At 39.1% G+C, this 14,570-nt stretch overlaps 1 protein-coding gene across 5 annotated transcripts in view; it reads right to left on the reverse strand.

Annotated features, from left to right (window-relative positions):
• dnajc13 (dnaJ homolog subfamily C member 13) overlaps positions 1-11,577 on the reverse strand; it is a 31,238-nt gene extending 19,661 nt beyond the window's left edge. For all 5 annotated transcript variants that reach the window (XM_087170674.1, XM_087170673.1, XM_023395090.2 and 2 more), the window contains exons 1-8: positions 11,416-11,577; positions 8,486-8,566; positions 2,781-2,856; positions 1,862-2,011; positions 1,348-1,389; positions 1,039-1,239; positions 697-903; positions 177-272 (exon numbers count right to left, since the gene is read on the reverse strand). In XM_087170674.1, the coding sequence (XP_087026800.1) occupies positions 177-272; positions 697-903; positions 1,039-1,239; positions 1,348-1,389; positions 1,862-2,011; positions 2,781-2,856; positions 8,486-8,553 (840 nt within the window). In that variant the 5' untranslated portion in view covers positions 8,554-8,566; positions 11,416-11,577. The remainder of the gene's footprint in view (positions 1-176; positions 273-696; positions 904-1,038; positions 1,240-1,347; positions 1,390-1,861; positions 2,012-2,780; positions 2,857-8,485; positions 8,567-11,415) is intronic.
• Positions 11,578-14,570: the final 2,993 nt, after the last annotated feature.

The raw sequence follows: 14,570 nt of genomic DNA on the forward strand, positions 1-14,570 counted from the left end.
GGGGGGGGGGGGGGGGGGTTCAGTGATGCAGTTCATACATAATGAAACAAAGACAGGTAGTTCAGTTAACATCTATCTCCACAGGACAACAACTAGACAGAGAAAAAAGGTTCTGAATAAACGTTTCAGCCTAAAGTTTTTATGACTTGATGTGTCTTTAGTGTCTGAGTGCTCACCTCTCCGAAGGGTTTGATGGTGACTATGTTATATGAAGCCGGGTCTCTCTCAACCAGACATGTCTCTGTCAGTGCCAGGATGCGTTTAACAGGCTCCTGGAATAGATCAACAGAACAAACATATATCAGTAATAATATTAACAAAACTGATATAATACATCATACCATGCAATGCAAAGACAACACAATTTAAAAGAGGAAATAGGCAATGAAACTGTGGATACTGATTCTATTGCTAAGGAAACTCAGTCATTAACATCCAACTCATCAAAGTGTCGGACAATAACTTTAAATATATTAGTATATAACTTAATAGATGTAGGAAGAATTACAGTCAAAGTCAGAATAACCAGTATAGCAAGCTGTTTTTTTGGCCTTTCGAAAAATATTCTAAATCTTTTAGAAAGCAAAATTTAGAGTAATGAGTGTCAAATCATAAAAATGCTAAAATGATGTGAATTTAAGATAAGCTGTCAAAACTATAGACATTTCTGAGGAGGAGGAAGAAGAGTGTTCTGACCGGGTGGCGAGGGGTGATCTTCTGCACCACAAACTCGGCCAGTGAAGTGATGCTCTCGTCTGAGCTGTACTTCCCCAACCTATCCGTCACAAAATCCTCGAAGGTCAGAGCCTCCTTCCTCAGTCGTAGCGTGATGCCAATGAAGTTCCCAGCATGCTCTATGGCGCTGCGGATGATTTCATCCCGGTGCTCCGAGGCAAACAGATGCTGAGAGACAGAGGCAACGCGACAGGGGAAAAGGGAAGGAAAGGACATTTTTTATTTGTTAAGACAGCACATAACAGACACCACTGAAGCATCAGCACAGACAAACACATACACACAAACTCCATAAATGCATACCAGCCTGCTGAAGCCGCCATAAAGGATGCAGAATCCTCCCTGGTAATCAGAGACCTCGACGAAGCCCTCTACATTCCGATAGTCGTAGGAACACACCACCCGGTTAGTGTGGGGGTCAATCTGGTCGATGCCGCCGGGTGTCACCTCTAAACACACAGGCTTTCGTGTATCACTCCAGTGGTGCTTGTAGCAGTTGTAGCGCTGTTGGAGAGCACACATGTTGTGAGACACAATTCAGTTTATGTGTCACCACATGTGTATACTCGAATTGATATCTTGCATTTTCATTTTTATAGATTTAATACTTACCCTGCCAGTTATCTTTCCCTCTGAAAACTCTGTTCTGAATCTCTGTGAATAGGAAAAAAAAGCATATTATATGATAGTGTCGACTTTCACAGCTGCTTGTTAAATCATTGCAGTGTCATACCTAAAAATGCCCCGTCTTCATTGCAAAATGTACAGCTACATTTAATTGGTTCTGTGGGGAAATACGTATCCTTGTTGCGTTGGAAACATCTCGGTATAATGAGCCTATTTCTTTACATCAGCATATCTGCTGATTCACATCTGTTATAAACACCGACAGTGAGTCAAAGGGCCTGAGATCTGCAAGCGCTGCATTCCCAAACAGTCTGTTGGACATTAAGTGACTTTGCTGCAATTTATTTTTATTTTTTTTTAACAACACAGCAATGTGTGCATGACACTATGGGAAACCATGACTATGCCACATCAAACACCACTTCTGAGATCTTTTCATGAAATATGTGCATGAGGTCTGTTTAGTCATTCTGTTGCAGATGTGGGTGTTCTTCCTCACCAGCGCTTCAGTGAGCAGCTCTGTCCGGTGCTCTGTCGAAAACTTGAGCGTTTCCGACTTCTTGCCACTGCCTTTGCGGAATGTGAGGTTGAACTCTGTTCCCTGACCTTTTCCTACTGGACCGATACCACAGATGTCTCCATAAGGCCACTGGCAAACATACAGCAACAACAAAACAAAAAACATTGTTAAGGTCACACAAACAAAGTTCACAATTAAAAAAAAGATGTTATGCAGCATTTTACTTGAAGTCTTCCTATTAAACATTCATAAGCAGTATATGAACCTTTAATTAATGTTTTATAACGTATTAGGATGCAGTTGTAATGTAAGCAGATATAAATGTTTAAATAAATGTGTACTGTAACTCCTCCTGTGGACGCCCATAATTACAGGCTGGTGTGATACTATATTTAAACACAGTTGTAATAATATAAAATGCATGTTCATAAGAGAAGTTATGATTGCTGTATATCAATAAGCACTTAAATGTCATTATAGATGTGTACAACTACATTATAGAGATATATAAACCATTTATTTCATGTTTATATACTGCTGATGAATGGTAAATAAATAAATGCTAAATGCTTAAAGTCAAGTGTTACCAAAGTAATTTTTTACAGCTTTTAATGAATGGGTATCTCATATGACATATTTCATGTTATGATCGGTGTACAGACATGCTGTTGCACATTCACTGCAGTGCTGAGAGATTAGCACATTTAAAGGCTAAGCAAAAAAAAAGTAAGAAATACTGTGTTTCAGCTTTGAGCAAAAGAGCAATGCGCTTCAAATGGATTTTCAATAGTCACATGGGGCCAAGAACAGCACATCTCCCAAGAAAGATAACTACTGCAAAGACAAAGTTCCTGATTGACTCTGGAGTTCCTCTTTGGCAGGCTGCACACATACTGACCTGATTTGTTACTTCTAGTGTTGTAGGGTTGTAAGTGGTAATGCCATGTGTCCCCACTGAGAAGACCCGCTTGTACCTGGAACACAGAGGATGAATCAGGGATGAGTCAGAAACAAAGCCTACCAATCACCATCTGCACGTGGAAGCAACACCTACAACAGCACAGCAAGTCACATAGCAACAGCAGTGAATGCGGGGAAACAGGATGAATGTGTGGCGTGGACTACACAGATCCAGTTAGCTCTGATAACTCTTAACATCAACATCAGTTAACTTGTGACCTCAAGATTTCCAGTGTGCCAAAAATATCTCATGAATGAATAAAGCTCTGTTACATCTGACAGAGGGCTGGATGGTGTAAGAGGAGCAGGTCCATTTGCAACCACTGTTGTAGCCCTCTCTGGGGGTGATGATGACTCAAGGACAGGTGACATCACTGGAGCTCGCTTATCTGATGATGTCATCCATTGTCACCGTTTATAATGCTTGTTTATAGGCATTTTATGAGCTAATGGTTGAGATGATGCACAAACAGGTTGAAAAGATGATGGAGAAAAGATTATCAACTTCCACTTTTAAAGCTGCAGGAGCTATCCAATCAGCTGTAGTGAAAATGGTGAACATGTAGCTTTAAGTCTTGCTGTTACCACTAAATGTGGACACTTAATATAAGACTGAAGTGGCACAGATGTGACTTCTGAGTACTTCCCCATAGGATCCAGCCATTACTATTAGGGAACATGCTATTCCCTATGTATTTCACACACTAGGTCTCAAGGTTAGGTCAGCAGATGTGTAATGAGTCACTCTCTGATACTGAAACAAAACTAATTACAAGAGTGGGGCTTTCTCACATATTAGGAAGGAAGTGTGAAATTCTGCTTCGCCAATCTTTTTGCATGTTACACTCTCTGAATGTGCGTATGAGCACAAAGGCATGTCCATGTGTAGTTGATCACTGTGTGATTAGGCAACAGCTCCTGCCTGGTGTTTGATTTGAAAATGGGTCATTGGAGGGTTTTGTTTATGTAGAAAATAAGCAGATAGTAGTTAAAATGTTAAATGTAAAGGTTTATTTGTCCCTGGTGTACATGTCTGTTCATCCTTGTACAACATGTTCTTTTAGCACCTCCACTGCACGTTTAACATGCTGACTTTGCTCCTTTCTTTCTCGCACATCCTCATTAGGCCCAGGCAACATTAAGAGGTCTGGTGATGTTAACATTTAAGCAGCTAGTCCTATCAAAAAGCAGAGTAAAAGAAAGCCAAATTGAGATGTTACTTCCACATAATGCATTTGAACTTGTGTACAGCATGCATGATTAACACAAACAGACAGGACAGACAGAAGCCTGAGGCAAGGCCGAAGTGGAATATTACGTCCAGACACATCCCACAGTCAGCCTCCTTCCAATTATACAAATGTCATGTCATTTTTAGACACCTCCCCTGTTAGAAAGCCTGCAGAAGTGCACTCATTCCCTGTTTTAATCATCAATCCTTGCACCGAGGTTTCCACTCCACTTTTATGTCATCTTGGGACACAAAGTATGAGACTGCAAGTCTGTCCTGATCTCAGGGCGCTGTCTCGGTACACATTCTGACCTTGGTGCTAAGTGGCTAGCTGAACTTGGGTGTCAGCACAAACCTAGTTAATTATTCATTGTCTGTGGGTTTGTTTTTTTCCCCCCTTAATTGTATATTAGCGGACAGGCATTAGCCAACCCTCCCTGTTGTGTTTGGCTAACAATGCATGGTGTGTCATCTTTACTGTACATCTCTTTCTTTGTGGCTACACCAATGTCTGGAGTCAGCCAGTCGCAGTTGATCATTTTTAACAAGTTTGTAGAATGTATAAGAAGACTGGGTTAACAACCAATTTCTTGCTTCTGCACAAATACTAGATTCCTTTGAAAGACAAGCAGAAGAGAGAAACCGATTTCCTACTTGAAGCATGCTAATTGCAATATGAAAACATATACTGATACTAAGTGTCTGTCTAGACAACTACATAACCACATGATGCAGTGATAAGTACAGAGAATCAGCTGGACTGTTGTCTATAGACATGGAAGGTAAAATAAAGTAATACTTGCATGAATGACTTGTGATTAAAGTGAGAGAGTAAATTAGAATATTTATCATAATATGGAGAGAGGAATTCAGATAACCATACCAGTGTTTTTGCATACTTTGACCTAACAAATCACACACACATTACTGCTGACCATTTTACAACAACTCATTTCACTGTGGTTCAGATTTCCATCCATGCAGAGATATGAAAATCAAGGTGCAGAGAGCCAACCTTGAGTTAGGTAATCAATCATAGTAAATGCAATTTCTGCTTATATCATTGAATTTGAGAAGAGCAGACATGATGTAATGAATGGAAACCAATAGCTGTCATGATTGCAGAAAAATATTCACAAAGAAATTCTAAATCATTCTGGTATGCCTTAAAAATCGGTCAGCAGTAATGGGATTTGTGGCCACTGGTTAACGACAGTGGTGGGCTCGTATTACTCTTTCATATGGAAAATATATGAGGAGGAAAGAGCACGCTATAAACATGCTTTACAGGTACAGTTTATATCATGCATACGGTTTGTGCTATGTTACACGTTCATTCAGTCATACTGTACAGCACGTCTCCAAAGCTTTTCCTTCCACCTCCAAGGTTTCATAATGCAGCATATTAAGCAACTTCCTGTATGTGACTAAACCTCTTCACAACTGCCTCTCCTCTTTCAACAAAGTAAGCTCAATTTCCCACAAAGAAGGCAGATCTGTATGACTACATACAAACATCTAGGACAACACTGCATAATCCTCCAAACAAGACCCAACAAACACTGGATTTCACAGTGCAGAGAGGGGTGGACAGAGCAACATACAGACTGTACAATGAAGGGAACAAATGAAAAGACTGAACACAAGGTACAAAAGACAGTTTCAGCAAATTCCACATACAGGTACAGAAAACAGCTTATAAATATATAGCTTGTGTGTATGTAGCAGCAAGGCTTCCTTATTGATCAAGGAGAAACATACAGATGTATGAAGGCATTCAAAGGAGATTCAAAGGAGATTGTGATTTTCATCGTCATGCTCTGAAAATGAATAGGGGAATGCTGTGCTTGGCAAACCAAAGCAAAACAAAAGCAAAACCTCTTAAAATGACACAGAAAACTGAAAGAAATCATGTTTAAAAATCATGGAAAAGTCCTTCATTAGGAAGACACACGGAAAAATCTAATATACTCTACAAGCTGGAGTCACAAGACTTGAATTAAACATGATCATGAGCACAGAGAGAGAGAGAGAGAGAGAGGGGGAAAAATGCTGCTGTCACGCTAAAGCAGGACACACACAGACACAACACTTTAGGTCTACTGTAAATTTAACTGTTGAAGAAATGCTTCCCAAGCAAGATCTGAGTGTAACTAAACATCCAGCGATTTTCAGAAATTTGATAATGTTACCATATAATCTGAAAGATGTTTTAGACACATAAAGAGGAAGCCAGATAGAAAATATTGGAAACTATAACGCAACAAAACATTGTTGTGGCTTTTAAAAATAAATTCTCAGCTCCCTGCAAAAACAGATCACTGTAATCTCCCCATCTCCTTATAAGTCTGCTGTTTAGTCCAATTTATAAAAAATGGGAAACAAACATTTGAAGAAATGTGTCAAATTTGCTACAAATGTTTGCACTTGCAGTTCACTGTGTACATTTTTTTTTTTTTAATCTGAACTTTATATGAGAGTGGATTATCCTGTACAGAACGAAACACATCAAGTGACGCTGAATATCATCTACCATGCTCCACAGCTATAATTCATACGACAAAAGTCCATTTTGTATGTCGCAAAAAAAGAAGCACGCTAATCACATGAGTCTAATTGAAGTTTGCATTTGGGGACATGTTGTGTATTCACAGTGAGCAGCTGTGCTCCTTTCATGTGTGTCACAGTAACAGTTAAAGTCTGAAACAGGTTTCTCTATGTAAGGACGTTTAACTAATTAAACTATCAGGCGAAAGCTGGTTCAGTTTACTTTGGCTAACAGGTGGGTTTTTGAGGAGTGCCACTGTGACAGAAAAAAAAAAAGTTTGAATGCTGTATTTCTATCCAAGACTAAATTGACAACTTGGATATTTACTTTCCATAATTTACCAGCAACTGAAGAAAAAACTAGGCCACAATATCTGAGGTGCGTATGAAACAAGCTGAAAGAGGATATCCTGACATAACACCTTCTCTTTCTCTTTCTGTTGGCCTGAAGCTCTGTGAAACCCCTTTCATACAGCAGAGGTACAGGGGACAGATCTACTGAATTGGAGCTGACCCACTCATATGAGACAGCTTTCAAAAAGTTAATCTATGGTTGTCAGCATCCGTACACTTATGTCTGCAACTGTAGTTACACTTCACTGACAAACCAAAGAATAACATTACACAAGCATGGAATAAAGTTTCTTTTTCATTTGTCTAAGTAAGCACACTCATGGCCTTTCTCATGATTTGCCACTTGCTCATGCTGCCCTGTGCTATCTAATCTCTCTCTCTCTCTCTCTCTCTCTCTCTCTCTTTTGAGAGCCAATTACATTAAATCCTAATAATATCAATAAATTAAGTTTCAGACCCTTGTTCAACCCAGGTCAGGTGGATGGCCATGGAACCAAGTCAGCTGACACAGGCCGACTAATTCAGATAAACCAACAATGTGGGTTTACTGTGTCATTCTGAATGGGGCATCAGTCCCCACTGTCCAACACACATGCATCAACACTCGTCTCTGCAGGACACTTCAGGGAGCATTAGCAGGATGAACCTCTGATGATTGCTAATGCTCTGAAGGCCTGCTTAAGTTACCTAAGTCAATGGCAGGCCTTAATGGCACAAAGACATTTAGAAAGTACGTATTGGTAATGTGATCCCACTGGCTCACTGCTCAAACTACAGCTTGTGCATTCTAGTAGCTTTGAGGGCCACCAGTTAGAAACATACAGTCTCATCATTTTAGGGCTATATTGAGTTAAGTGAGCAATTTAACAATAAGCTATAATCTATAAAATGAAAACTAACAGGTACCCTACGCACTGACAGAATTTAGATAATGTGTAATGTGTAATACATTTGATCAATAGATGATCACAGACATTGATCATGGGTCATTGAGACATATGTTTACATTGTTGAAACAATATATTGGCCTCATTTTACTGTAATATAACCTACCAGTTCACATTTATATTTGTGTTAATATCTTGCATTGTAGTTCCACTTGACAGAAACACTGTAAATACGCCGAGAAGCAGAAATACTTCCTTCCTGTTATGGGCACATTCAGAAAAGAGGTCATCTGGTATACGGATGACATCTTGCTTAAGACTAGTACTGTGTTCACTGTCAATACCTGTTTCTTTGGATTAGCTTTACAGAACACACTGGTCACATAACTGCCGATGAGTATTCAGCAGACCTCCTATCCTTAGCTGAGATAAGGAAGTCAACACAATGGAAGCACTGAGTCAGGATTTCAAGATTTTCCCAAAACTCCTTAACAAAGTGATGAAGAGAATAGTTGAGGTTAATGTTGCCTTGTAAACAGATGACAAAGATGTGAAATAGACAATGCCACAAGCCCCGAAATCCTATTGGTGAAGCTAAAAGTAAAAAAAAGTTATGGGTCTTACTTTCCCCTCCAGGAGTGTTTGGTGGTGTAGAAACAGGCCAGGTCTTTGTTGTCTTTGACGACATTCATCTTTTCAAAGGACCTACAACACAGAGGTTAGAAGATGAAAAAATAAGCTTATATTCCATATATTCAACACAGATAAGCATTAAGAAAATAAAAAGGTGGAAGATATTTATTTTTAGTTACACAGCAGAAGGGAAGTTACCATTTAACCTGCGGCCAGACATTTACAAGTCATTACTACATCAGGTTTATATAACACACATTCCACCATATTGCCACACACTTAACACAGTCATTCAACATTTTGCAGTTCAGAGGGAGAGACTCCCACCAGGCACTCCCTCAGCTACAGAGTTAATAGAGTAAATAGTGATTATCCATCACACTGAGACTGCCTGATTCTTCAGTGTCATTACCTCAGCTATGAGCCATAGCATCAATGCAGTTGGTGGCACATGACTTCCAATTTATCATAACCCTCTCTTCTTTGATATCCCGACTCGCTCAGTTTGAAAAGAAACGACTGGGATACAGTATGTTCAGAAAAAAACAGAGGCAATTTTTGATTTCATTTTGATATCATAGGCACAAAAACAAGCCAGCTGAGCATGTGTCAATAAAGTCTGGTGCAAAAGCTGTGTGGCCTATTGATCCCCTTTAGATAAACAAGGGCTTGCCTTAGTGACTAATTTAGATTAGATTAGAAAAAAATTTGATGAAAAATCATTGTCATTTTACATTGAGACAATGGGACACTCTCAAACCTGGACAACAGACAACATGGGATGGTTAATTTGTGATTCTTTGTGACAGATTGTTTAAAACAAATTAGAGATGAAGACTTCAAAGACAAACCAGTCAAAAAAAGAAGGGAAAAACTGCCTCTCCTATCCTTAGTGCAGTAACTTGCCGGCAGCTGCACTTTGACAAGGGGAACCTGTGTCAGCACTCTGCCAGGATCCTGGAAAAATCTGACTCCAGTTTTCCTTCCTCTCCATTTCAGCGTGCAAATGAAACAGGGAGCAGAAAAATAGGTTCACATGATGGAACCCACCGTTCACCAAGGGGACAAGTGTCTGGTGTTCAAAGAGAGCGAGACACAAATATAAGCTACTTTCATGTGCCACAACATTGGACAAGAACCTTTACAAAAATTAACCAGTTGCAGCATCTCAATAATTGATGCCTGTGCTGGAGAGACAAAGGTGCAAGGAACAGTCTGGAGCCAAGTTTTGTATCAACATGTTTTTGTTTTTTTTTGTCAAACATGCATTCATGGAGCTGCATAATGAATTGATTCCAAAGCGGGAGGGCTGATGGAAGGCACAATAGGATGTGTTAGCAGCAAACAGTGAACTGCATGCTCTTTGCTGCTGTGAAAGAGGGCAGGGCGGTTTTTATTATATTACTGTGATGAGTGTAAAAAAAGATTAAGGCAGCTTCCAGGATTGGGTCATGTGATCACCCCTCCCATCTCTTCCTGCCTGTATGCAGATCAATAGCAAATTATTCATGGGTTTTCCTTGGGGAAATAAATAAAGGAGTAAACAGGAGGACACTGAAGTAAATATAAGTGGAACGCAGCCCAAAGCAGAGCACACAACATTTACATAATAGCTTGTTCCAGACAGGTCTCCCTACTTCTTAAACTTTGACAAATTAAGGTACTACTAGTTGCTGTAATCTGAATGGTTGAGTGCAGTGGGTAAAATCCTAAAGTGTATACTGCTGTTGCTCTCTGCTAGTAGGATCGTATCAAACCTCTAGATTGGGACTTATCTGAACAACTGAAAACAAACTGTAACAGACTGCATATTACTGACTAGGCACCAATGAACTAGTCTACAGCCGAGGGTAATATGTGTCATGACAGTTAACTCTTGATACTATGCAAATATCTCTTTTGCCTGTTTGTTTGGCTTAAAATTCATTTGTACCCTGCCTTTCACAGCTGTTGGATAAAAAGTTGGATCACCTTTTCCCTTTTGAAAATTATTTAAAAAGCTGTAGGTACAAGGGTTAACCTATCATGTGGCATTACATCATTATATGGTCATAAGCTTTTTTACATCTCCAGTTAAAGTTATGTTGAACATAAAGCACTTACCGTAACTTAACTGTCAGTGCAATAAAAGTCAAATTAAATGAGCAGAAGTACATAAGCATCTGGACATTCAAACTCAAACATGAATTTGATCAAAACCATAAACATAACGGCCATATTATGCTGTTTTCTGAAATGTTGTTTTCTCCTTTAAAAGCTTTTTTTCTGCACTGAAGACATGTTGCAATGCCCTCTCTTTATTTGCCAAATATATGAAGCAATCGCTCCACCAAGACAGGAACTCTGAACCCTGAAACTTCACACTCCATCTCCTGTGGCTGTAACTGAAATGCATGAACGACTTGCTTTCAAAATACAATAAACGTCCCACGTGACTATGGATATATAAATATAGATGTTACACAGAAAGCCTCAAAATGGCTAACGGTGATTCTTAAATCCTGTTGAGGATGTGCGCTGCCTCCCGATCTGTCAAGTAAATCCATGACAAGCAGCATTAACGTTACCTGGCTCTCAAGCAGTTAGCCAAACTCTGCTTCATTGCAGCAGGCCTACGCGGTTAACTATATGGCTAAAAACAAGCACGACAGCACCGTTTAAGCGATGTCGACACTGCTGCTCCACCTTATTAGAAAGACAGACAGCCTCAGACACGTTTGTTATCAGCGTTTGTTTGCCAAATGCAGAAAAATGGGGCTGTGGCAGGCTAATGTTGGGTTAGCCAAAAGCTAGCTGCTAACTAGCACATCAATCAGGTTTTGTGGAGAAGCTAAGCTAGCCGCATTAGCAGCAGGGTTCAATCAAGCAAACATGGAGAAGATGGCTTGAAGAGAGTGGCAGGTGCTAACGGCTGCGTTTACCTGTAAAATCGCAAACGGGTGTTATTCGTAGCCGTCCCTCAGCCCCCCACCCTCCTCTGTGAGTGGCCGGTGCTTCTCAGTTTTCCCACTCTGATGCTGAAGGTGCTCAGTTACGCCGTATTCCCCCCAACAGGGTTCAGGACGCTGCCATATTCCTGATACCAAAAGTGAAGACCTGCGCATGCGTGAGGCCTGCCTGTCATGCGGCTGTCAGCTGATTGGTTTGTCCGGACGCGGAATTATCGAGATACCTGACTCGAGATCAGTTTTTCATTGGTTTCTTCGGTGTTTGAATTGATGAATATAGCTAAAACCGATCTCGGAACAGTTTAGACTGTCTGCTGGGGAATGGGTGTAACAGCATTAGTTTCCATTTGGGCAAATTTGAAAGTAATGAGTGAAAAAGGGACGATATCATATGTGGACAAAACAGCAGCGGTGGAAAGTAACAGTACATTTGCAAAATGCTGTACTTTAGTACAGTTTTGAGGTATTTGTACTTTACCTGAGTTTTCTCTTTTCATACGCAGTTTCAAAGGGAAATAATATAAGCTACTTTTTTTAAAAATGTATTATCGCACTACAGTTATTTCGCAACTTTAGTTACTGCACACATTATTATTTTCTTTATTTATAATTTATATAATAAGATTCTTAGTTATAAATTAAAATATCCAATTGTAAGAGTTATCAACTATTGATAAGTTAATAAGACATTTCTTACAAAATTACCAAACATTTCAGGTTCCAGCCTCTCAAATGCTTGGACTTAATGCTATTACTTTTCATCATTTAATGATTTTGTTATTTATTCTCAATCATTTTGAAGTTTGACAAAACAAAGCATTGTCAAAGTGAATTGTGAAGGGCATTTCTCACTATTTTCAGAACAATTGAGAGATTCATCATTCATTTTCACAGTTTAGTATTAAGACTTTCAGGTAAAGGATCTGAATATACTCCACCACTGTTAGTATAGAAAACACAGAATACATTTTCCATTCACCAAAGAGTCAAAATACAGACTGATATTGACAATAATCTAATTTTGACAGTCATCTTGCTAAAATGGACTTGGTGCACTGAACCTAATGAACTAGAAGCTATCTATTCTATTTCTTATCTATGTCTCCATTCACCTGTCTCATTTGTATATTTTCCTTCTTGATATCTTATGGGAGTTTGAAAGAAAACTCAAAAGGTAATTCAATCTGTTCATTTTTACACCTGGGTTAAATTGGACTATTGTGCCCTCTAGGGATAACGATCCATCAATGCAGCATAACCTCAAGTTCAGGCAGGCTACAGTATTCATCAGCGTCATTAGGTTTACATGAAGGCTGAGACCAGCCAGGATGTAAAAACACTGAACACATCCACCTAACTGCTAACCCCTAACCACATACACGCACATGAGTTTGTGCAGCTATCCTTGTCATAACATTGCACTGACTTCCACTCATTGTGAACAGTCTAACCATAACCCTAACCAGTACCTCAGAAATTACATTTGACCTCATTTGGACCAGGCTTTGGTCTCCATGAGGTCTACTGGTTTGTCGCAACAGTCAGTGTTTATGCAAGGAAAGGTCCGAAAGAGGTAACACACACAAACACACACACAAATGAAACAAATGTAGTGACAAAAAGTCAGCAGTCATTCACTGAACAACATCCCTGATCGCCTGAAGACAATAACTGACAGAAGTATGTGCCACATATAGTTAGTATGTAAAGACCGAGTTAAACAGCAACTGAGACCATTGGTTGCTTTAAATCTTTAACCTGCAAATTACAGTAGCAGTTCATATGACTAATTTCAACTCTTTGCTTTTAAACTCTTTCCAATCTCTGTAACTGCAACAGTTTACATTAAATGAGTTTATCAGCTTAATATGTTTGTATGACTCATAACAATAGTTGTATTGTTTCTACTGGTTTTATTGTTTAATTGTTTATTATATGGTGCATTTTTGTGCTCCTGTTCCATTTTCTTTGCATTCCTTTGCTAACCAATGACCCACATTTTTATATAATTTAATTTCATAGACAGTTTTCTTAAGTAGTTCATAGACCAGCTGCTGAACATCAACATCCACAAATTTTGGATCTACCACAAGAGCTTAAACACGTGAATAGTAAAAAGTAACCACCATGGTCTAACTGACTGCCTTAGAACAGTAGCATGAACATATTGGACTCTCACAAAAGACACCCACTGAATATGGTTTTAAACAAGTGTTTTCTAGTCCCTGTGTCAAATTGCAAGTGACTCACCGCGACTGAAGGTAAAGGGGAAACATCTTGGCCTCTGTGACTGACTGATGTTGCACAGTGAACTTGAGCAGGACAGCACAGAGTAGTCACGTTATGAGGCATCTGATTAGGTGACTAACCATGCGCTGCCCGTTAGTCTAATTCAATTAGACACATGAGGGGGAAAAAATCGTTTCCTTCTTTTCTCTTGGGATCTTCCTTAACAAAATGTATAGTGATATCCTTTAGACATCAATGACAGAGGATAGGGAGAAGGTGCAAAATTATCTCTCTGAAGATTTTATCTTTTTCACATGGAGTCAAATGAGTTTAACTGACAGAGAAGCAGCCATGTCGATTCCTGTCTGTTCATCAATTGAAACATGTATAAAAAAGAATACTAATAGTCGTTGTTGGAGGCAATTAACTGCCATCAGGAGATATGGATGCTACATGATCAACAATGAAAAAGTGACGTTGAAGGATAAAAATGTTATACTAAACATAGTGACAATGGCTTTATGTGAGTGAAAGACACAGTCACATATGTCATCTTGTTTTGACCAGTAGCTTCATTTTGCCATCCCAATCTAAAAGTGTTTCTGTGGAACAATTAAACCTCACTCTGTTAGTATTTAATACAGTGTACAACAATGTATTTATCAAGGGAGAACACAAAGCAAAATTAAAACAAACATTGTTTACTACTCTGCATGGAGTAATTATGCCATACAGTAAGGGTAATTTGGTTTAATAGGTAGTCTAAATAAGTACATTTAAATTAAATGTAGAAAGATGTTATCAACTAAACATTGGTACAATGTAAAATTAAGTCTAAACTCACTATGTCAGGAAATAAGATCTACTCTTCTAGCTGTAGCTTTCAGCATTAATTGAAG

The sequence above is a fragment of the Seriola lalandi genome, unplaced genomic scaffold (genome assembly GCF_002814215.2).
Source record: "Seriola lalandi dorsalis isolate HSWRI2012SDOR001 ecotype SW California unplaced genomic scaffold, Sedor1 jcf7180002054956, whole genome shotgun sequence".
Taxonomy (NCBI): Eukaryota; Metazoa; Chordata; class Actinopteri; order Carangiformes; family Carangidae; genus Seriola; species Seriola lalandi.